Source organism: Otolemur garnettii, unplaced genomic scaffold (assembly GCF_000181295.1).
Source record: "Otolemur garnettii isolate 467f Iridium unplaced genomic scaffold, OtoGar3 scaffold00105, whole genome shotgun sequence".
NCBI classification, from domain to species: domain Eukaryota; kingdom Metazoa; phylum Chordata; class Mammalia; order Primates; family Galagidae; genus Otolemur; species Otolemur garnettii.
Genome location: NW_003852500.1, coordinates 529799 through 552859, shown reverse-complemented (window position 1 = coordinate 552859; position 23061 = coordinate 529799). Strand labels below are relative to the sequence as shown.

Here is a 23061-nt window from a genome sequence, read left to right as displayed (position 1 = left end):
GTAGCCTAGTGCCCTCTGCTTCCCAGTGAGTGAGGGGTCTCACTTGGGGGTGGGCTGAGAGATCTTCCAGGATTCCAGATGCCCTAGACTATCTCATTTTTGATGGGCCCAAATGAGATGAACTTTTTTATGCCATGTTCTATGTCTTTAGCATGATCATGTGCAGAAAATACACCGGGCAGCTCACTGGACCAGTGGCTCTCAACCATCCTTTACCCTTTCCTTTATTCTCTAACCCATCCCCCATTGTATTTTATCCATCAGCCAGCAGAGGGCACTACACCCCATGGCTGTACAAGAAAGGTTCTTGCCCTCAGCAGGGTGAATGGCCGTATTCTTGGGTTCAATTAGCATTCCCAGTAGCCACTGACTTTTCACTTGCAGTGCCAGCCAAGTCTTGGGTTTGTCTTTTCTTTGGATTTTTGTGCCTTCTGCATTTTCTACCAGATTGCTTTTTACCAGGAGTATTGTAACCTTTTTCGTCTAGGTATCCAAGTGAACCAAAGAAAACTCCAAAAGCTGAAATTGACAGGGGACTTGATCACTAAAACAACATGACTTGGCCCTGAGGGAACTGCTTTGGCCCTGACAAGGCCCCTTAAGGGTGTGTGATTGTGGCCTTTGTCCCTGGTCCCCGTGTCCTCCTTCTGGGCCCCTCTGCTTTAGGTAGGAAGACTCCTTGCTTCCTGAGTGCCCTGCACCCCTCCTGCTGCCACCTACTGTGGGGATGGACGGCATTTCCAGCAACTCCCTGCTGCTGAGATTTTTTTTATTTTTTCACCCCTACCCCCAAAGAAAGTAGGAAGGTTGTGCAACAAGTAATCTGAGAGTCCTGGGAACAGCTGTTCTGGTGGGAAGGAGGACAAGATTTATAGTCTTGGAGCTTGCTTGTAGCTGCCAGACTCTGGGAGTATAGCCGTGGCCTACTCTCAGCTGCTTCAGCTCTGGCTCCTCCACTTCCCAGACTTCCTTCCCACCTTGGTTTTGCCTGGCTTCTTTTGTCTTCACTATCCTAGCCTGCAGAGTTGCCCATCAAACAGGAGCTTTTCCTTTGCCTTCTGTGTACGCTAGATGAACTCTGGCTGGGACAGCTTGGCATGTCTGCTCTCAGGAAGGGCCTGTTTCGTGGGTTTTGTGCAGCAGATCCCAAGTGGAAATCCACAACCCAGCACCAGTTCCATGCAGTCTTCCTAATAGGGATTATGGGCAGCTGCTCTGCTGGGTTTAGGAAACCAGGCAGCCCTAGTGTCTATGGGTAGTTACAGGCATCTCTGTCTTAGGGGAGCGGGGGTCAGGGGTGGGCATTGAAGGTATTTTTCTTTGGTCTTTAGGGACTTGTTTTGCCCTCCTTGTTCTTGTGTTTCCATTTGGATTGGAGCCGAAATTCCTGAAAGGGCCTATTTTTGTCACTTGTACTAAGGGTCAGTTCTGCTGACACAGCCCTGAGACATGAATCACCAAAAGAAACCAAAAAGAGGCACTAGATTGGAGTGGGAGTCAAGGGGTACACGAACCCCTTTTTTGGCAGGTATCCATAATCACAAATTCTATGGACTGATCTGGATGTGGGGCTGGTCCTCTGGAGCCAGGCTATATAGTTCAGGGAGGTGATGCATAGATGGGATAGATGGGAGGAGAGTGGGGGAGGCTACTTTCTCATATTGGTCCCAGGCCCCCATGTATTCCCTTGTCTCCCTCCCCAGCAACATGCAGTTCTAGAGGCCAGCCCCACCACTTCCTCTGAACCCAGCTATTACTAGTAGGGTTGTAGCCTTCCATTGAGCCACAGGGCTGGCTTAAACCCAGAATTGCCTGACAGTTCATTATTGGGGCAGGCAAAGATGGGGCACAAATGTCACCCTCTACCCCAGGGCATCTGTAGACCTGAGCGGGATAAGCTGATGGAGGGAGGTATGGTTCTCCCCTTCCCATTGCTGTTCTAGGTGGACTAGGGGCGGAGCTGTGGTTTTGCTGTCACCAGTGTTGGGATTGGGTCTGCCCAGATGGTGGGCAGGGCGTGTCCTAGGACACCATCCTCCAGCTTTTATTCATCATGTTGCTGATGTCTGGCTCTTTTTCCTAAATGCTATCCACAGATCTTTGTGAGCAGGAGTACCCCACAGCTTGAGTCCTTCTCAAAAGCACTTTCTACCCCCAACTCCACAGGTCGGGTTGGGGCCAGGGAGACCGGAGTGGGGGCGGCAACCTTCCCTGACTTTGGCCTGGTCTTAGAATTGAAGCAAGAGCACAGCCCAGCTATTTTTGTCTCCTGGTTTCCTTTTCCCAGGATTGGAGCGAGTGGGTGTTTGTTAATAGCTCCAGGGGAAAAAGGAATGCTCAATGTTTTGGAAAGATTAGAGCCGGGAAGTGCAGATAGAGGCCATGGGGTGTTCTTACCACATAGCTAGCCTCAGCTTCCTAACCCCCAGGATCTTTGAGGAACTCATTCCCAGTCATGTCTTTAGGCCAGCTCCAAGAGTTTAGTATTTGCCTTGTGGAGGAAGAGGTTAGGCCCCTGGAGGGGGTTGTATGAGTGGTAGGAAGAGACCTGGCAGATATATCTGTAGCCAGTTTGTCTGCACAGCTAGGTGACATCTCACACATACCCTTGTAGGAGTTGTGGCTGGAGGGATTCTGGGGCTTCACAGATGGGCAAGGGTGAGCTTTGTGGAATGTGGCCTGGAGTGAGAGTGGGCGGGTTTTTCCCATGCGCGCACTTGGGGGCCCAAGGATAGTGTGTCAGTTGCATCTGTGACTCCAACAGAAGCATCCGTTCTGCTGTGTGGGTGGGAATGTGCCTAGTGCCCCTCCCTAGTCCAGGGAGGTAATGTTGGATGCCCTGGAAAGGAAAAGAAAGAACAAGAACTATTCTGCCTTGCCCTGTTTGTTTCCCTTTCCCCGCCCCTTTCTCAATAGTGTATGTTCCTGGTTCAACCCTTTACAGCTTGTGCTTTTGGTTTTTGGGACCTAAAGGAATGTAGAGATGAGGCTGTTTTCTCTTTCCTTCCCTCAACTGGAGGTCTTGTACTCCAGCGTCTCCTTCCTCAGAGATCGTGAGACTTCCTGAGATGAAATGACATGCAGCCCCCCCAGGGGAGATAAGCTCAGAGGCAGTGGTGGCTGGTGGGACAGAGCAAGACATCTCTCACATTCAAAAGAAGCAGCTTCAGGAGCAGTGAAGGAATCGCCAGTGTGTGCTCAGGCGGGACACATGGATCTCATTAGTGAGAGTTGTTCTGTCTAGCAGCGTAAACAGTCTCAGGGTAGTTTTGGAGATGTCCACCCATGCCGGATCTGTGGCCTGGCCAGGAAGGGGGTGGGACTCCTAGTCTCAAATGCTGTTCTCATGCCCTGCCAGTCACCAGGGCACAGGAGGCTGGCTTGGTCTGCGGTTCTTCTGTTCTTGTGACTTGAATGGTACATTCCACACCATTTCTCTCACACTGGTTTCTCTCTCCCTCTACGTAGGTCCTGCCTAATCATTGGACACGGACTCTTAATAAAACGGTCTTCAGTTCCAGATTCCTTCCCAGCAAGCTATAGCTTAAGTCCATTTTCTTCCGTGAAAGGGACAGGACTCCATCAAGTTATGGAATTCCTCAGAGGCCTGGGCCTATCCCCCGGGGTGGATTAGTCATGTCCAGCAGCACACACCTAGTCCCGCCTTCGGGAAGGCTGCCTGCCTGGCCAGCCGCCCAGGCCTTCCTGTGTAAAGACTGCCTGGCTATCCCACCCAGCCTCCCTGGTCACCTGGGGTTCTCCTGGAGGGTGGCATCTCCTGGAGGGTGATGACAATCCCCCACAGATAACGTACATGTGGTGCTGTTCATGTGCAAAGCCCGGTCCCAAGTCCAAGTGTGTTTTCTCTCTTCATCACCTCCTCTTTTTCTGGGACTCTGGACCCTAACTACTTCTCTCCTGGACCTCTCAGTGTCATTAGCCCAGGAGAGCTCTCATTCATTGTGGGGAAGAACACTCTGGTTTCCAGAGCTGTTCTAAATGAGGAGTGCAGGCTTTAGCAGTGAGCCCACTGGGCCTTGAAGGCTTGGTGGGGCTACCCCACAACACACCTTCTTATCTGGTGCCCTCTGAGGCTCGAGCCACAGCTGACCCACAGCCTTCTGAAGTCCTTCCTCTCCATTGTTCCTGTGCATGTCCAAAAGCTAATGTTACCTGGCAGGCATTTTCCCAGTTTCTTTGTCCTCTTCTTAAGTCACACAGGGGAAGTACCTCCTAGGCAGCTACCTAGCGCTCCCAGGTGACGGAAGCAGTCTGCTCTGTGAAGCAGGCTGCAGTATGCAGGAGCTGCCAGGCAGGCCATGATGAGAGGCCCTCAGGCCCGTCATCCTTACCCCCAGTAGGGTCAGGATCTGGGCTAGTCAACGAGAGGGTGTCACAGGCCCTCAGGGCTACTCAGTGCACATCTGAGGGGCATTACCACTGTGGACATCCTTTTGGGGGAGGCAAGGTTGACCACATCATGTAAGCTCTCCAGAGGCACTGAATAGGCTTTTGCTGTAAAAATAAATATCAGTCCTTTTTTGGTCACAAATCCAGCATCTCAGCAGAAAACTGCCTGACATAAAGTCCCCTAGGGAACTACATCTGTGTTTAGGGACCTTCTTTTTTTCCCCCTCCTTTTTTAAACTGTGGTGCGTGTGTACTTGCTAAAAACCTGCCCATCTCCTGGCATCTTAAGCCTGCATTCTCCTGGAGCTGGGAGCTTACATTCATAGACACTGGGGTACTACCTCCTCGTCTGCCTGGGGAAGCCATGGCAGCTCTTCCCTGCTCCTTGGGTCTTTTGCTCAAATGCCCCAGATTTGCCCTGACCATAGGGTCTTGCCTCACCAGACCCTCACAACAATGCTCAGGAGTCCCAAGGCTACTCCTCATCTCTGGGCATCCAGCTTCCAGTCAAGCTCCATTTGCCAAATAGACTATTTTGAGCTGCCCTTTGGCCCACACCTGATGTGTTCCCAGTACAACTTGGCCTGGCTGGAAGCAGGCGGGGGAGCCTTCATGCCCAGAGATTCCCACAGGATAGTTGGGAAGCTGCTGTCATTGTCTTTCTGGGAAGATCTGCTGTCTTGGACCAAATGGCAGCTTGTATTCCCACAGGGTGGGGCCTATGACATGCTGCCCCTATTTCCACTTGTCCAATGTGGGCTATAGCCATAGGCTTTCCCTAGGAATCAGGGCCTTCTTGCCTGTGGGGCTCCACTGGCAGAGAACACTCAGGACCCATTGAACTTGAAAGCTCTTTAGACTTTATCACGTGTGCCAGGTGCCCCAGAAACAGAGCCAGAGAGGAGAGTGCCCACCTCATATTGGCACCCTCCTGTGTGTGTGGGCAGCGAGACGTGCCAGGCATTGGATACACCAGCTGGCTGTGGGTCCTGAGGAGCTGTGGGTAGGGGTGGGTGGGAGCCAGTCAGTGCAGGTGAGGGCTCTGCCCCTTCTGCTCTGGCTCTGCCCTCCATCCTGTCTCCTTTGCTGGAGTGGGGCCTGGGGGAGCGGGGTGTTGGGATGGGAGAAATCAGTGTTTTAATCAGATTTTACAAAAATATTTTATTTCTTTGTACAATTACCATCCTATGTAAAGATGAAATTTGTGTTGAGTTGAAGATTGTCATGGAATAAAGATCACACCATACTTGAGGCCATCTTCATGTAACCCTTTCTAGAGAGTTTTGTGTGGGGGGTGTCTCGGGGCTGGTTTGTTGTGAAGCTGTGCACTTCCCGTCTTGTCCTACTGGTAACTGACACGAAGCTGGGGCCACATGAGCCAGACAGGGCTGGTCTCTAACCAGCACCAGCACCCCTTGGCCCCTACCCCTTTAGTCACCTTAGACTGCTATGCGCCTCCTGCCTTTTCTCCCCAACTCCAGGCCTGCCCTGCCCAGGTGCCCCAGCATTTCCAAGGGGTCCTGGAGATAAGCCTTATAATGCTCCCTATGACCTTTCCCAAACAGCTGAGACATACGCCCTGGAACCCCACCCCCAACAGGCCCCACACTGCACTTTGTCCCCATGGCTTCTCCTGTTGCCTCTCCTCACAGCCCAGGCAGATGGCGAGGGTTCAGAGCAACCACCCTTCTTTTAGTACACGTAGTAGGAGAAAAAAGTCTTACTCCAAGCTGTGAGAGCCTGACCCTTCCTGACCTCCAACCTCCAGCTTCTCTCCATGACATGGTGGCATCTGGCGTGTTTCTGAGTCTTCTGGTCACCCCTCTTCCCTCGTCTTCCCTCTCCTATCCTCAGGTTCCCACAAAGATGTGCCCAGCATTGGAGCAGTTGCCTCAGCCATCCTGGCTCTGTCACCTCCTTATGTTGGGGTCAGTCCTGGAAGAGAAGGCTGTCACAGAGAAGCCCCAGCTTAATTCCTCCTGTTCCCCTGGCTCAGTGGGCAGTAGGGCTCCAATGGCTGCATCTCCCCTGGGGTGCAGGTTTCTTCTGGTCCTGGGGTCTCTGTAGCCAGTGCTTCTCTCATGCTACAGCAGCCAGATACCTTGTTGCCCTGACCCTGAATATTTACATTACACTAACTGTCCCTTTTTTGTACATCTCACCCATGAAAGAACCCTTCACCTGATTTCATACTCTGACCCAAATAGTTTGGAGCTCTGGGTCCCAGCATCCAGGATTGCGATTGGGCCCCTAGTTCCTTGGTGTTCCCAGTTGCTTCCCTTTTGCCATTTGTCTGAGGACATATGTCCCTATCTGCTGGGGTTTGTCTGTCTCTTGTCTCGTATATGGAGTGCTGAGCTCTTAACGGGGCATGGGGTTCCTCCTTAGCCCTTTTGGTAGCACACTACACCCTGGAGGCCATGCACCTCACAGAAGTTTAGCATGACCTTTCACAAAGCAGATCCAAGTGGAGGTATCTTTGATTTGGCCAAAGCATGTGTGTCCTCCCAACACCAGCAAGAGCTGGCACCCTGGCAAGAACTCAGGGCAGGGTAGGGGAACCAGGCAGAAACATGAGGTGTTTTTCAGTGACAGGTATCCTAAAAGCACCATGCTGTGGGTGCAGCCTCCCACCCAGTGGTAGGCAACTATGTTACCTGCCAGCCTGTGAGCACTGGCCAGGGTTCATCTCCCTCTCTTGGGCTCATACATCATCCATGCTTGGCATGGGGGCATCTGGCTGGAAAAAGTCCCTTAGCATAATTATCTGGAGTGGGGACAGAGGTAGGACCCATCCATGCAGCTGTGGTACCAAGCTTTTGGTCTCTGAGGAGCCAGGACAGGTACTGCCTGCCTTAAGCAGGGACTTATCTGAGGTCCATCTCTCCTGAGCATGGGGAAGCTGGCCAGGGTCATCCTGTGATAGCTATGGCAGTGAACACCTACCGCATTCGTTACTGGTCATTCTAGGTAGACCAGCCTTCTTTCTTCCCTCCTAGAAAGTTCTCATACCATGGGTCTTAACATTCCTACTTGCTGGCACCTTGTTCAACCCTCCCATGACTTTATGGCCAAGCCATGCCCCATACCAGCCTCCATATCACTCCCACCTGACTTCTCTTGGAGGATGGGAAGGAGTGAACCTCAGTGGGCCATGTAGTTGGGAGACCCCTAAGTTGCTGCTTTTTAACGGTGAGAGTCTGAACAAATCACTTCCCAGAGCCTTATTTTCTTCAGATGAATGTGATCGTTTCCAACAGCACAGGTTGTTCCAAAACAGCAGGTCAGGGTCTAGAGCATGTAGGCACTTAATCACCAGAGCAGTGTCTGACCTGCAAGTAGGGGGAGGCATTGGGTAGAGGCTCGGTAGCCTCTACCCATGTAGCCATGGGTCAGTCTGGCAGGTGTGCAGCTTGGCAGGAGAGGATTTTTCAGGCACAGTCCCTGCAAGGAAAAGCAACAGGCAAATGAGTAGGTGATGCCTCATATGTAATTTCCTTTTTCTGTGATGACCAGCTCATTCTGGCCTGAACCTGGCCACCCCCTCAGCATCACTGGCCCCTCTCCTGAACATGCATCCTCTTTGCATCCAAGACCAGCTCAGCTTCTTCTTTCCTAGAGCCTCACCACCTTCTCTTTTCCTCTGCAGAGATGGCTCCGAAGTCAAAAAAGAAGGGGCACCCTGGGAGGGAGCAAAAGAAGGTACGTGGGCTCACAGGTGTCCTCCATTGGCTGGTGGGCCCCGGCAGGACCCTGGCTCTGGCTTAAGCCAGTCCCACCTGCCTGATGTGAGCCTTTTTTTCTTTCTATCTGCAGCACCATCACCACCACCATCAGCAGATGCAGCAGGCCCCAGCCCCTGTACCCCAGCAGCCACCCGCGCCACCACAGCAGCCCCAGCCCCCTCCCCCTCCACAGCAGCAGCAACAGCAGCAGCAGCCCCCACCCCCACCAGCCCCACCCTCCCTGCCACAGCAAACAACTCCTGCGATGAAGTCCTCGCCCCCACCCTTCATTGCCACCCAGGTGCCTGTCCTAGAGCCCCAGCTCCCGGGTAGCGTCTTTGACCCCATCGGCCACTTCACCCAGCCCATTCTGCATCTGCCGCAGCCCGAGCTGCCCCCTCACCTGCCCCAGCCGCCTGAGCACAGCACTCCACCCCATCTCAACCAGCATGCAGTAGTCTCTCCTCCAGGTGAGCCATGGCCTTCCCAGATGTTCTCCCACACAGTGACTGGCCACTCTGGGCCATCTTGGAAATTAAAGATGCCCCAGGGCACAACTTGCATGGAGTTATTAGCATGTTGATTCAGAAGATTTTGCTTCAGTTTCTGCTAGGCTAGGTTTTGTGTTAGATGAGAAAAGATAGGCTCCCTCTATATGTAGCTCCTGGTTGGAGATGGGGAGACACATCATCCCAATCAGATTTCCCCTCTGGAAGCCTGGACAGTACCTGAGGAGTATAAGGACAGGGTTTGCCTGCCTAGGGAGCTGGGAAAGGGCTATGTGAATGGGTGACAGGGCTCTGCATCGAGACCTGAGGGCCAGCATGAGTATGGGGGATGAGGAGACAAGGAGACCAAGTGTAATTCAGAAAGACACTGGCCAAGGGCCTAGCACTCTTCCTGTCTTTATCCTATATTCTGGGGCTGTGGAGGGTGGGGAGAGCTCAGTTGGAGGGAGGCTATTAGAGTTCAGGCAAGGTCAGGATGGAGTAGAAAAGCCAGACTAGGGCCACAGGAATTCAGACCTTACCATCTTGGTGTTGTGTCCTTCCAGCTTTGCACAATGCGCTGCCCCAGCAGCCATCACGGCCCAGCAACCGAGCTGCTGCCCTGCCTCCCAAGCCTGCCCGGCCCCCAGCTGTGTCACCTGCCCTGGCCCAGCCCCCATTGCTCCCACAACCCCCCATGGCTCAACCCCCTCAAGTGCTACTAGAGGATGAAGAGCCACCTGCCCCACCCCTCACCTCCATGCAGATGCAGCTGTACCTGCAACAGCTGCAGAAGGTGCAGCCCCCTGCACCACTACTCCCTTCTGTGAAGGTGCAGTCCCAGCCCCCACCCCCTTTGCCCCCCCAGCCCCATCCCTCTGTTCAGCAGCTACAGCAGCAGCCACCTCCCCCACCACCACCCCAGCCCCAGCCCCCACCCCAGCAGCAGCACCAGCCCCCGCCTCGGCCTGTACACTTGCAGCCCATGCAGTTCCCCACCCACATCCAGCAGCCCCCACCACCCCAGGGCCAGCAGCCTCCCCATCCACCCCCAGGCCAGCAGCCACCCCCACCTCAGCCTGCCAAGCCTCAACAAGTCATCCAGCATCATCCTTCACCCCGTCATCACAAGTCAGACCCCTACTCAACTGGTAAGTGGCTCCCTAATCCAGGACTCTGGGGAAGCCCAGAGTTTTGTCCTGGAGAAGCCAGAAAGGTTAGCTGTGCTTTAGGCTGGAGTGGGCTAAGAACTGAGCCTCAGAGGCTTTGGGGTTCAGACAAAGCTAGGGGTATTGTGGTCTGCTCCAGGCCCATGAAAATGGGTACATCCAGCCACTGAGGCATGTAGAGGCTGCAGGGGAATCTGTTCTTGACCTTGCAAGGCCCACTTGGCAAGCCATAGCACCATGGTGGGGAGCACTTGGGCAGGAGCATTGAAGTGTCAATAACTAATGTGCCCTGATAGGGGAACATTCTACTTGATGCCTTATGACACAGTGATACTCCAGGGTCAGCGACTCGGCCGTGTCAACTGTACAGTCTGTCTGGGGTGCACTGGGTGCTACCTGCAAACTGAACAACAAAGCAGTGACTGATTCTAAACCCAGCGAAAGTCCACAATTCACCCTGGTGACAAGTGGATTGTTGCATACTCAGAGCCAAGAGAGCAGCCATCTGTCTCCCTGGGAAATGCTGGTGTTGGGCCTGGCAGCCATGTACCTGTGCCTGTTCTTATCCTGGGTTTCCCTGTGAGAAAGGTGATGGACAGGTGATGCAAGTCCTGCAGAAGAGCCAGCATTCAAGTATACCTAGGACCTACAGGGGCCAGGGCAGGTTTCCTCTGGCCCACTCTGCTTTAAGACCCCAGGTCCATACCCTAGCTCCTGTTAGCTAGGAGGTATAGGAGGATGGGGTACTCTAGGATGGGGTATAGGAAGTAGTGTGGATTAGAACCCTGCTGGGGACTTTGGGTCAAAAGCCAAGTTGTCAGACTCCCAAAGAAGGTCAGCAGACATCTCTGGGTACCTAGTCACCTTTCAGGTGCCATCCCTGAACCACTGTGCTTCCCCTCTAAAGCTGCCAGCAGACGGGTGGTTCCTGTAAACCACAAGCCTGACAGCCCACTATTGCCCAGGTCAACCTCAGCAGGTGCTCCCGAGGCTGCTATCCCAGGTGGGAGACTATCACAGTAATGTGCCTGTTGATCACTGGGGGGAGGGGGGACAGACCCACGGCCTCCCAGCACCAAATAGGGATGGTAGTATCCAAAGTGGCCCCAATGTGCTAGGACCAGAGGAAATGTCATAGCCAACAGAACCAGACACATGGACTTGGGGCCTCACCATTATAAGGTCTTAAGCAGCTTTGATAACTTTCTGGGGTTAGGGGCAAGCCTTGACTCTAGAGAGAGGCAAATGGGTCTACCTGGGGCATTACAAGCTGCTCCACACCCACAAAAACAATACCTCTAGCAGTGGGTCCTGTAGGAAACCCAGGGGTGCCTGTCCTGGCAGACAGTGGCTTGGAAGCAGGCTCCAGAGGAAGTCAGTGGAAGGGCTAACACAGGGAGCTGAAGTTGAACATGAGGCATGGGACCTGACCAGGCACAGGGGCATGGCAGAGAAACAAGCAGCTGCTTCTTATGGACAAGATACGGAGGCCCCTTTCTCACAGGGATTGAAGCAGAGAGTGTCCACATGTTGGATGGGCAGTACTTGGCTCCTCCAGGGCTCTGTTTGCCCACTGCTAAAGCTGAGGAGTTAGATTTAAGTGCTCCATTGTTCCCTTCCCCCACAGGCTTGCACCTGTGGCTGCCTGGATTCTTCTCAGCCTTGGCTTGGATGTTAGTGGCAGGTGCCCCACATTGCATAGTGGGCCACTTAGGCTAAGTTACAGAGCAAGACTATGAGGAAAATCCTGAGATTCCCCGTCCGTAGGGAACAGGCCACACAGGGAAAGGCAGGAGCCTGGGTTGAGCTTCACAGGGGTGGACAATACTGGATATACAGACCTCACTGGAGACCAGATGTGTCAGGATCTATGTTTTTCGAAGCTTTACAAGTAATTTTGACACAGGAGGATCAAACACTAGGACCAAAACTTTAGGGCTTTTGGGAGTGTGCTGTATGCTGAGTTTTGAGTGTGATTGAGCAGGCCCAGGGGCGCTATGTGCAGGGTGTTGGGGTTGCCCAGCCTCAGGGAGGGATCTTATCCTTACCAGTTTCAGGGACTTCCATGGATCCCCACTTTTTTGACTAGCCAGTGGACTCTTGCCCCAAGGCGTGGATGGCCGGCCACGTGCTATTTCCACTTACATCTTGTCCTTTACCCCATTATGACTATCTGAAGGCCCAGGTGGCCTTCCAACCCTTGACATGCTTCTTGTCCACTCTCCTAGGTCATCTCCGTGAAGCTCCCTCCCCGCTTATGATACATTCCCCCCAGATGCCACAGTTCCAGAGCCTGACCCACCAGTCTCCACCCCAGCAAAATGTCCAGACTAAGAAGGTAAAAAGGGCAAGGCTAGGCCAAGGCCACAGGGCCAGGTGTGGGCTGGGCCTGGGGGCAACTGCCCACCTCACCAGCTGCTGTGCCTGTGCCATCCCAGGAGCTGCGTACAGCTTCTGTGGTCCAGCCCCAGCCCCTTGTGGTGGTGAAGGAGGAGAAGATTCACTCACCCATCATCCGTAGTGAGCCCTTCAGCCCCTCGCTGCGGCCGGAACCCCCCAAGCACCCGGAGAGCATCAAGGCTCCCGTCCACCTGCCCCAGCGTGAGTGCCATCCCTGCCCACAGCTGGGACTCAGGCTCCCAGGCCCGTATTGGACATGAGATCGTTGTGGGGCCGGTGGACCGAGCCCATGGACTATTTGTGTTCTAGGGCCAGAGATGAAGCCTGTGGACGTTGGGAGGCCAGTGATCCGGCCCCCTGAGCAGAATGCACCCCCGCCAGGGGCCCCTGACAAGGATAAACAGAAACAGGAGCCAAAAACTCCAGTTGCACCTAAAAAGGTAAGGGTAATATGCCCATGAGTGCCTCTTGCCCCAGGAAGGTACCCAGGTGGGGGCATATCCTGCTGCCTTGGTCTTTAGGGACAGCAGGCGCATTACCTGCTCCTGGACTCTCTGCCCTGCAGGACCTGAAAATCAAGAACATGGGTTCCTGGGCCAGTCTGGTACAGAAGCATCCAACCACCCCATCCTCCACAGCCAAGTCATCGAGTGACAGCTTTGAGCAGTTTCGTCGCGCTGCTCGGGAGAAGGAGGAGCGTGAGAAGGCTCTGAAGGCCCAGGCTGAGCATGCTGAGAAGGAGAAGGAGCGGCTTCGACAGGAGCGCATGAGGTGGGCAGGGCTCTGGGTGGAGTGCAGGACTCCTGGGGTTACACTGTGCCCCCTAGGCTGATAGGTTTTGCTGTGTCTAGGAACCGAGAAGATGAAGATGCGCTGGAACAGGCCCGGCGGGCCCATGAGGAAGCACGCCGGCGCCAGGAGCAGCAGCAACAGCAGCGCCAGGAGCAGCAGCAGCAACAGCAGCAGCAGCAGCAACAGGCAGCAGCAGTAGCTGCTGCCGCTGCCCCCCAGGCCCAGAGCTCCCAGCCCCAGTCCATGCTGGACCAGCAGAGGGAACTGGCCCGGAAGCGGGAGCAGGAGCGAAGGCGCCGGGAAGCGGTGAGTCAAGGGTATATCCCTCAAAGGATATTCCTCCTGGGAATGGGGACCTGGAACCTGGAGAGGGTGAAGTGCCAGGGAGCCCAGGCCCTACTGGTCTGTGCAGGCTGGCCTTCAGTCTTAGAGGATAGATGGCTCAGTACCATGAAGAACCACAAAAGGCAGTGAGGGAACAGCTCAGGGGGAGTTCTGAGGGCTCCTATAGTGCAAGGGTAGGGAGGTGGTCTTGGAGCCACAGTGGGGCTAGTCACCCCACCTCACTCCCTCCTTCCTCTCTCCTTCAGATGGCAGCTACCATTGACATGAACTTCCAGAGTGATCTATTGTCAATATTTGAAGAAAATCTTTTTTGAGAGCACCTAGGTGACTTCTGACATTGATTTTCTGGTAAAACGTTGACTTTCCATAGTGTTAGGGGCGGCAGTGGAGGCAGTAGCAGCAGCCAGGGGGTGCCTCTGGGCCTGGCCCTCCTGCATGCTATGCCCTGGGCAGGCCTGATGGCAGCTGAGGATTGCAAAGCCTGTCTGCCTTACGGCCAGCCGGACAGATGTCCTGCCACCTGCCACCCTGCACAGGACGTCAGAGCACGCCTTGTTATGAGCAAGTGCCGGCCGGACCCAAGCCCTGCGTCCCAGGTGTGGGGCAGAGGCCCTTCTCTCCGCCAAATGTCTACACAGTATACACAGGACATCGTTGCTGCCGCCACCGTGACTGGTTTTCTGTCCCTGACAAGATGATGTTTGTGATGTCCTGCCCACCAGGAGTTCTTCCCCACACCCCAGCCTTTGCCGCCCACTCCATGGAGGCCAGGGCAGGCCCGTGTGGGCTGGTGGTGGGCAAGGCAGGCCCACCCCCTTGCTGGCACTGACTTTGCCTTGAACAGATCCCACCCCTCCCCTCCCCCCACAAGCCTTTAATCGAGAGCCGCTCTCTGTAAGTGTTCGCTTGTGCAAAAGGGAATAGTGCCGTGGAGGTGTGTGTGTGTCCATGGCATTTTGGGGCAAGGTAACTGTCCCATGCGTGTGTGGGCAGGCCTTGCCTAGGGAGTGAGGCCACCAACCAAAGTCAGTTCCTTCCCACCTGTGTTTCTGTTTTTTTTTTTTCCCCCTATATATATTTTTTTTGTTGTTGAATTCTATTTTATTTTTAATTCTTTCTTCTCCTCCAGACACAATGGCACTGCTTATCTCCAAAATGGTGTGATCGTCTCCTCATTGAGCAGCGGCTACCACCGCGCTGTGGGTAGTGTGTGACCGTGGCTGTACTGTATAGTGAACATAGTTGGCATATCTTTGTTGGAAGTTTGTTGGTGACTCCACCAAACGGATGTTAAAAAAAAAAGAAAAAAAACCTAAAAAAAAATCCACAAAAAGAACAAAATGCAAAAAAAGCCTGCCTATATTTTACTCAGTTTCAAACTTTATTAGTCTATTTTTAATTATAAAACCAGAAAGCTGCGATTTCTTTTCTTTCCCCTTCTCTCCTCCTCCCCCTCCCCCATTTGTTGGCTTGTTTTTTAATGTCAAATCTGTTTGAGTTGTTTTTTTTTACTAATAAAGGAAGGGCCAGGGGACAAAGTGGGCACCAGGCGCTGTGGGGGCAGGGGTACCACAGACCGAGGCAGAGGCTCCTCAGCCCTGCGCCCAGACCCAAACAGCTGGCTGCCCCTTCCCACACTTTTTTTAATTTTGTAATTGGAGCCCTTGGTGAGGTTATGCGTGCCATGAGAGCCCACTCTACCACCACAACGCTGGTGCCTCAGTGTTGGCCAAACTTTGGAGTCACTGACTGGTTTGACTTTCATACAGTGAATATGCATTTGGTCTGTACTGATCATGGAATAAACACATCTCTCTTTTTTAATGACGGTGTCTCCCTGACATTTCTTTGTGAACCAACTGTTGCCTAGGCTAGGCCCAGGGGCTCCCCTGGACCCCAGACCACCTCTGTACAAGAATGCCTCTTTCTGGTAGCCTGTCCCTGCTTTCCTGGGAACAGAGAGCCTCTCAGGCTCATAACAGCCACCCCAAGCTGAAGCTGTGACGTGGAGCCCAGGCACCCATTCTTACAGACCCTAACCTAGGTGGGTGACATGCTTCAGCAGAACTCTGGCCAAACTCCAGATAGTATTCTTCTCCTTCACCTTCCTTCATCCTGGTCTCCCATTCACCAAAGGACTTGGGCCACTTCTACCTTGCTTGCCTCTACCTAACTCCTTTCATTTAAGCTCAGGGTTAATCAGATATTCTTAGATAAGTGTACATCCCCCCAAATAGGATCCTCATCCCCCCCATGCACATACACATACACATTCCAAGAATGCCACATCCCAAGAATGCCCACAAGTGGCCTCCCAGTCAGCCCTGCCTATGTGCCCACCTGTATGCACATGCCCTACCCACAGGTACAGGTGGTGCCCAAGAACAGCCCCTAGGATGTAAAATACAAGTATGTAATTTATATGTATGCTGAGACAAACTGAAACATTTCTAGCACTGTTACATTAACTTACATCCCCCTTTTTCAACCTGAAAGGCCCGTTATTGTCTTACATTTAGGTCTGACAGCAAGGCTGTAGAGTTCAGGCATCCAGCCAAGGGCCCCTTGCTTCCTTTATGTTCCTGCCCACCCAGGCACTTCCTTATATATCACTGTGCTGGTTCAAGTGTGACATTTTGGTTCTTTGGGGTTTCTTCCATCTCATCCCACCTCCTTGTTTTTGTTGGTGGTTTTGTTCAGAAACTTCCCCAGGCTGGTCCAACTGTTGAGCTGGAGAGATGGTTTTATATGCACCTTCCTGCTGAAGATTTGAACTCTGCCATGGCCTTCTCCACACCTCCCTGATGGGTGTTCTCTAACTGGGTTGTAATTAGAACTGGGATCTATTTAATTTCTCCAGCCATTTCCCAATCCTTCCCACAGTACTAGAAATTTTAGACTTATACAAGAGTAAGAGGTGTGTACAAGCTCCCACTGTACTGTATGCACGGATCGCTTGGCCAATAATTATGTCAGTGAATCTGAGACTTGTATTAAACACTTTAGACATTTGTAGAAGGGAATTCGTAGACTTTTCACTTATATACTAAAGGTTTTTTTTTTTTGTGCAGTTCTCATTGCAAAAATAAACATTTGTACTGAATATAAAGTTACCCTCCTGTGACTACCGCTGTCTTTTTATTTGAGGAATTGGGAGGAGGGGGTGAGGGTGGAGGTCAGTAATGTGTAGAGAGGAAGAAGGGAGGTCCCTAGACACCCACCAGCCGTGCAGCCAGAAGAGAACTCAGGGAGATCCCCAGAACGACAAATTGTCAGAGAATTGATTTGATGGAAAATGTAAAAGAAACCAAAGGCTAATACTAGGCTAATCATGCAAGAAAAGAAAGGTAGGTGGTTAAGCCCAGGGAGAACAAATGTTTGTACCGTGTTGCCCGGATAATAAGACCTAGTGATGGGTGTGGCTATTTAGATATGCTATGCATTTCTGTGCGGAGCGGTAAGGAAGACTGGAATACCTTTTATCTGCCACAGCTCCTTTCTCTCAGCCGTTCCCATTTGAGTGGGTGCTCGTGTGGTAACCACAGTCACAGGCATCCTCCTGCGCACGTGTTAATGGCTAGGGGAAAGGAGTTCACGCATCACTAGCGCCAGCCCCACCAACAAGGTTGGTTCCCCCTGTCAGGTTCCAGAAGATGACTTAACTGTATTTGAATAAATGTAGATTGTTGCATTACACTTAATAAAAATAAGACATCCCCTGAAAATAAGCCCTAGTGAGTCGTCTTGAGGAAAAATAAATATAAGACAGTGTCTTATTTGGGGGGAAACACAGTATGATGTGGGCAATGTAATCATAGATACTCTACTCTGAGATGCACTGTTTACTGAGAACACCATAAACCATTATTCACCTTTAAGTAGTAACCTCATGGACTTAATTATGGTCCCAGGACACTATGATGTTTAGCAGCCCTGACAAATACAAAGGTATATGGATTAAAGTGGGAGGTAGGAGGGGAGGTAGCAGGATGTTGAATGGTTCAAAGAGAAAACCAATAGAAGAAAAGTTCAGTTGTAGTTATGTGAGGTCTGTTGACAAAACCCCAGGTTGGTAAATCAACAGTTAACAAGCACATTTAGAAATACCTAGGTAACCACCAGAAGATAGATAGGAAGGGGAGGTGGAGACAGATTGCAGTCTCAGTGTAAGCCACTCTGGATTGCTCTTTATGGAGATTTGTGGCTTCAGGCAAATGGTTTCATCCTCGAATTTCAGGTCCATCATCTCTATTACAGGGATGTGAAAATACTACCTACACTTAAGAATTGCTATAAGGGTTAAATGACCTTTGAGGAAAGTTGCAAAAATAGGAGAGAGAAGCTGTTCCTTGCAAGGACGAGTCTGTGACACCAGGCCCTATCATGTCCGGTCCTGTCCCCGTTCCTCTTTCGGCCAGAGCCCCAGTGACTCAATCGGCCGGGTCCTCTTCTAGGTAGCCCAGCCTGCCCTTTAGCAGTCAGGGCATTCCCTCTAATAGCCGCTACTGGAGCCTTGGCCTCACCACCTGCGGATTGGCTCCCCACTGGGACCTGTCACTTGGACCACAATAGCCGCCGCCATCCAATCACAGCCGTGTACGGGCGGGCCAGAGGGCCTGCTGGGCCAACAGGAGGAGGACGCCGGGCTGAGGCCGCTGGACCCACCGTTGGAACTGGGGCTGGGTGAAACGCTGCTAGCTCTTCGGAGCCAGGCCGAGGGGAGGTCTCTCGCTCTGGAGGAAGAGAGCTCCTGGTGGATAGTGGCCAAGGCTCCCTTGGGCCTTTGAGACCACCTGCGCTTGCCCCTAGTCCGAGCCATAGCATAGCCTGAACCTCCCCTTCCGCTTCCGGACCCGCCCGCCCCGCCATATTAGGTTCCGGCCCCGCCCTCTATTTCATTGGCCCAGCCTCCTTACCCAAGCCCCACCGGCCTTAGCTGCCTCATGTTAGGCCTCACCTCCTCTAGGCTCCACCCATCACTCCCCGCCCACCAGCACAAGTCACGCCCCCTAGTCCTGACAACACTCCTAGGCCAAGTTGGGTCCACCTTTCCGGCTCCTGGGCCGCACTCACTCTGCATGTGCCCCGCCCCTCCCCAGACCCCACGGTTTCCCCCCCTTGTTTCCTGCCCCAGGTTTGTCCGGGCTCCTACGCTGTCTTTTTTTTTTTTTTTTTTTGAGACGGAGCCTCAAGCCATCCCCCTGGGTAGAGTGCCATGGCTTCACTGCTCACAGCAACCTCCAACTCCTGGGCTCAAGTGAGTCTCCTGCCTCCGCCTCCCAAGTAGCTGGGACTACAGGCGCCCGCCACAACGCCCGGCTATTTTTTGGTTGCAGCCATCATTGTTGTTTGGCGGGTCCGGGCTGGGGATTCGAACCCGCCACCTTAGGTGTACGTGGCTGGCGCCTTAGCCGGTTGAGCTATAGGCTCCGAGCCACACCCCGCTGTCTTTATACTCACCCGGCACCTGGTGCTGGAGTCCTACTAAGCCCCGCCTAGGCTTCTTAGGCCCCGCCCATTTCTCTATTGCTCCATGAACCCCTCCCCAGCCTCCGTGGCGGGGTCCTCGCAGGCTCCACCCCCGCGCCCTATCCCTTTTCTTTGTCCCTGTCGCGCCCAGGTGTTTGTTTATCTGGCATTTAGGTGAGTTGTGGTCTGTGTCGGTTTCGGTTCTAGAGTCCACCTCTTCCCTCAGCGCGTCCTGCAAGCCCCGACAACACGGAGGGGCTCCAGACCAAAGGCAGTGGGCTCCCCAGCCCGCGTATAGCCTTGCCGCTGTTGCCGGAGCCTCGGACCAAAGCCCCTGACAACAGCACCACCGCCGACCCAGAGCGCGGGAATATGCCGGAGCTGGTGGTGACGGCGCTGCTGGCGCCGTCGCGCCTCTCTCTGAAGCTGCTGCGCGCCTTCATGTGGAGCCTCGTGTTCTCCGCTGCTCTGGTGGCCGCAGCCGTCTACGGCTGCATCGCGCTTACGCACGTGCTGTGCCGGCCTCGGCGCGGCTGCTGCGGGCGCCGCCGGCGCGCGGCTCCGGCCTGCCTAAGCGACCCGTCGCTGGGCGAACACGGCTTTCTGACCCTCAAGGTGAGCGCTGGGTAGGACCTGTCAGGACGTTGGAGGGGTGTTTTGGGGAGCTGGCGGGGAGCAGGGAGGGAATAAATTGAATCAAACCCAAGTCAGTACAGAGGCCTCAGGTTCAAGCCTAGGAAGGGGAGTTTCCCAGGCCTCAGATGGGTGCCCTCCCCTACCAGAGCTCCGGCCTGCGCCTGCATTATGTCTCAGCTGGACAAGGTAACGGGCCCCTCATGCTGTTTCTGCACGGCTTCCCGGAGAACTGGTACGTCTGGGGCCCAGGACCCTGTGGCACAGGGCACTGGGGACAGATGGAACTCCGACTCACTGCTAGGGCATCCAGGAGGTGGAGATGAAGGCTGGATAGACGGGACACACAAAACATATAGGGCCCAGAGGGATAAGGGGACTGCACCAGGACACCTGGGATCCCTAGGACCTAAAGGGCTGGGTCAAAGGGGTATTGAGGTTGAGCTTGCTCTGAATTTGGAGTGCAGTGGCCTCAGCCTCTGCCTGGGTATCCCCATCCTCCCTTGTGGGAAGTCTGGAGCCGGAAGTAGGGTTGCCAATGGTCCTTGTTGGGTGTAGGGTGGAGGTGTAGCCTGCGAGTCTTGACTCAACTTCCCTCCACACCCACCTGACAGGTTCTCCTGGCGCTACCAGCTCCGGGAGTTCCAGAGTCGCTTTCATGTCGTGGCTGTGGACCTCCGTGGCTATGGCCCTTCAGATGCACCACAGGAAGTGGACTGCTACACTACTGACCTGCTGATGGCTGATATCCAGGATATCATCCTAGGCCTGGGTATAGACACTCCCCCATCCTAGGCACTGCTTCCCCTATTCTGTACACACCTGTTTTCCCCAGCCCCCTGACTCATGCTTCCTCCTTGCTGGGACTCATGTCCCCCACCCCTGCCACAGACCTACCAGGCATCTCACTTATTATACCAGCTTCTCTGTCCCTCAGGTTACTCTAAGTGCATCCTCGTGGCCCATGACTGGGGTGCTCTTCTTGCCTGGAATTTCTCCATCTACTACCCATCCCTGGTGGAGCGGATGGTTGTGGTCAGTGGTGCCCCCATGTCAGTGTATCAAGGTGTGTCAGGGAGTCTGGGAGTCTGGGATGTGCCTGTGTGCAGGGACGGGTATATATGTATGTGTGTGTCTGTTTGCAATTCCCTGTCCACCTGTCTACATGCCCCAGGTTTAGTGTGACAGCAGTGAACCTGGGTTCCTTTCCTATGGCACTTCTCAATCTAAAATTGATGGCTCGGCGCCTGTGGCTCAAGCAGCTAAGGCGCCAGCCACATACACCTAAGGTGACGGGTTCGAATCCCCAGCCTGGGACCGCCAAACAACAATGATGGCTGCAACCAAAAAATGGCCAGGCGTTGTGGCGGGCGCCTGTAGTCCCAGCTACTTGGGAGGCTGAGGCAGGAGACTCGCTTGAGCCCAGGAGTTGGAGGTTGCTGTGAGCTGTGATGCCATGGCACTCTACCCAGGGGGATGGCTTGAGGTTCTGTCTCAAAAAAATAATAATAAAAAATAATAATATAAAAAAAATAAATAAAATTAAATAAAATAAAATTGATGTCAGTGCACACAGGAGTAACCCACATTCTTTGAGCAGGTAATAGGGAGCCTGCATACAGTAACCTACTCAAGGCTCCTGAGCCTATGAAAGTGTTATTATCCCCATGTTACAGTTAGGGGAAACTGAGGCAAAAGAGGTTAAATGGCTTTCTTCTGGCAGGGAAGACAGACAATTAAGCAACTGCAGTAGCATGAGATGCCATCTCCGGCTATCACATCATTGAGTTTTAGTTCCCAGCATTGCAGTCACATCTGCTTCTTCTCTCAGTCTCTTCTTGTGGTTATTTCTTGCCTGTCTCACTTTCTAGACTCTTGGCTTCCTGTGGGCAAGGAGTTTTGTCTGTCCCATTCACTTTTGTGTCTCCAGGGTCTAGAACAGGACCTGACATACAGTAGATGCTCAATAAATGTTAGCTGAATGAGGAAATGCATCCTAAGCACAGGATGCATACCAGGGGAGCCAGAGGAATTTCAGTGGGTAGTGACTATCTAGCATTATCTGGGTGGGAAGGTGGTACCTTAGGCCAGGAGGGCTGTCTAGTGTCTTCATAGACTCAGGCAGTCTTGGGTGGCATTCCTGAAGCCTGTGTGCCTGACCTGGGCATGTGTAGGGGGGCAGGTGTATGGGGCCATCCAGGTCCAGGCCTCACACCTGTCCCCAACTCCTCCACCCCAGATTACTCTCTGCGCCACATTGGCCAGCTCTTCCGTTCAAATTACATGTTCCTGTTCCAGCTTCCCTGGCTGCCTGAGAAGTTGCTGTCCATGTCTGACTTCCAGGTGCTGTGGGAGGAAGGCCCCAGGGTGGGGGCAGCAGCTTAGTACTGGGCAGGCTGGGCACTGAAACCAGAGTCCTAATATATGCTCAGATGCTGAAGACCACCCTCACTCACCGCAAGAAAGGCATCCCACACTTGACTCCCAATGAGCTCGAGGCCTTCCTTTATAACTTCTCACAGCCTGGTGGCCTCACTGGGCCCCTCAACTACTACCGAAACCTCTTCAGGTGAGAACAGGTGCAGGGCAGAACTTCAGAGAGTTACAGGGGTAGGGGTTGGGGGCAGCAATCCTTCTGTCTGTCTGTCTTGGCCACAGGAATTTCCCCTTGGAGCCCCAGGAACTGGCCACACCCACATTGCTTCTGTGGGGGGAAAAGGACACCTACTTTGAGCTGGGACTGGTGGGGGCCACTGGTAGCCGCTTTGTGCCAGGCCGACTGGAAGTCCACATCCTGCCAGGGGAAGGGCACTGGATCCCACAGAGCAACCCCCAGGAGATGCACCAGTACATGTGGGCCTTCTTGCAAGACCTGCTGAACTAGTGGGCCTTTCTCACCAACCTGCCCAGGTGCGTGGACACTTTGGAACTCACACCCACTATCTGCATGTTCTGGGAGTTTATACAATGTCTATACATGGGTCTACTCTTGGATTTCCCACAGGATGGGAGTCCTGGATTGTTACATAAATGCATACCAGCACTCAGGCATACCAGACTCTGTGGTCACATACAAGCACGGGTGTGTGCACATATGAGCAAGCACTTTGGCCCAGGGAACTAGGTATGCCTGTCCTCTATAGAGCCAGATGCTGGGATTACTCTCCCCTTGCTGGGGTGCCACTCTGCCATGCCTTGGCCAGCCCCCATTGTTCCATAACCCATGAACTTCAATGTTCCCATCCATGGCCTCCACCTCCAGTCTGGGTCTTCAGCTAAATGCTACAATACATATCTGGCTGATTAAACTTAAAAGAAAACTAATTAAAATTAAATACAATTAAAATGCAATGGCTCAGTTATACCAGCCATATTCAAGTGTTGGACTGCCACATTAGTGCAAAAAGTCCTGTTCGATATGCTGAAGAAAGTATTTCTAGTTTAAGAGTAGAGATCCTTGGCTCAGCACCTGTGGCTCAAGTGGCTAAGGCACCAGCCACATACACCTAAGGTGGTGGGTTCGAATCCAGCCCAGGCCCGCCAAACAACAATGACGGCTGCAACCAAAAAATAGCCGGGTGTTGTGGTGGGTGCCTGTGGTCCCAGCTACTTGGGAGGCTGAGGCAGGAG

The 23061-nt window shown here is 53.3% G+C and overlaps 2 protein-coding genes across 4 annotated transcripts in view; both read left to right on the top strand.

The window, feature by feature from the left end:
- BRD4 (bromodomain containing 4) overlaps nucleotides 1-16438 on the top strand; it is a 103360-nt gene extending 86922 nt beyond the window's left edge. For both annotated transcript variants that reach the window (XM_003796507.3, XM_023517148.1), the window contains exons 12-20: nucleotides 8060-8112; nucleotides 8227-8605; nucleotides 9190-9774; nucleotides 12021-12130; nucleotides 12231-12393; nucleotides 12502-12632; nucleotides 12758-12963; nucleotides 13044-13290; nucleotides 13575-16438. In XM_003796507.3, the coding sequence (XP_003796555.1) occupies nucleotides 8060-8112; nucleotides 8227-8605; nucleotides 9190-9774; nucleotides 12021-12130; nucleotides 12231-12393; nucleotides 12502-12632; nucleotides 12758-12963; nucleotides 13044-13290; nucleotides 13575-13643 (1943 nt within the window). In that variant the 3' untranslated portion in view covers nucleotides 13644-16438. The remainder of the gene's footprint in view (nucleotides 1-8059; nucleotides 8113-8226; nucleotides 8606-9189; nucleotides 9775-12020; nucleotides 12131-12230; nucleotides 12394-12501; nucleotides 12633-12757; nucleotides 12964-13043; nucleotides 13291-13574) is intronic.
- Nucleotides 16439-18954: 2516 nt separating this feature from the next.
- EPHX3 (epoxide hydrolase 3) lies at nucleotides 18955-22516 on the top strand. Of its 2 annotated transcripts, XM_012809418.2 has the most exons (8): nucleotides 18955-19413; nucleotides 19581-19666; nucleotides 20046-20203; nucleotides 20369-20497; nucleotides 21671-21774; nucleotides 21864-22000; nucleotides 22090-22341; nucleotides 22436-22466. In XM_012809418.2, exons 1-7 carry the CDS (start codon nucleotides 19171-19173, stop codon nucleotides 22313-22315), a joined length of 1083 nt encoding a protein of 360 aa, XP_012664872.1. In that variant the 5' UTR covers nucleotides 18955-19170; the 3' UTR covers nucleotides 22316-22341; nucleotides 22436-22466. The 2 variants fall into 2 exon arrangements, with proteins under 2 accessions (XP_012664872.1, XP_023372968.1); XM_023517200.1 differs by having other exon boundaries at nucleotides 22090-22516.
- Nucleotides 22517-23061: the final 545 nt, after the last annotated feature.

Excerpts from the sequence above, each read along its gene's own strand:
- EPHX3 (XM_023517200.1), top strand. The coding sequence starts at position 19,171 with ATGCCGGAGCTGGTGGTGACGGCGCTGCTGGCGCCGTCGCGCCTCTCT. Across the intron at positions 20,498-21,670 it reads CCCCATGTCAGTGTATCAAG|ATTACTCTCTGCGCCACATT; the intron begins GTGTGTCAGGGA and ends CCTCCACCCCAG. Across the intron at positions 21,775-21,863 it reads TGTCCATGTCTGACTTCCAG|ATGCTGAAGACCACCCTCAC; the intron begins GTGCTGTGGGAG and ends ATATATGCTCAG.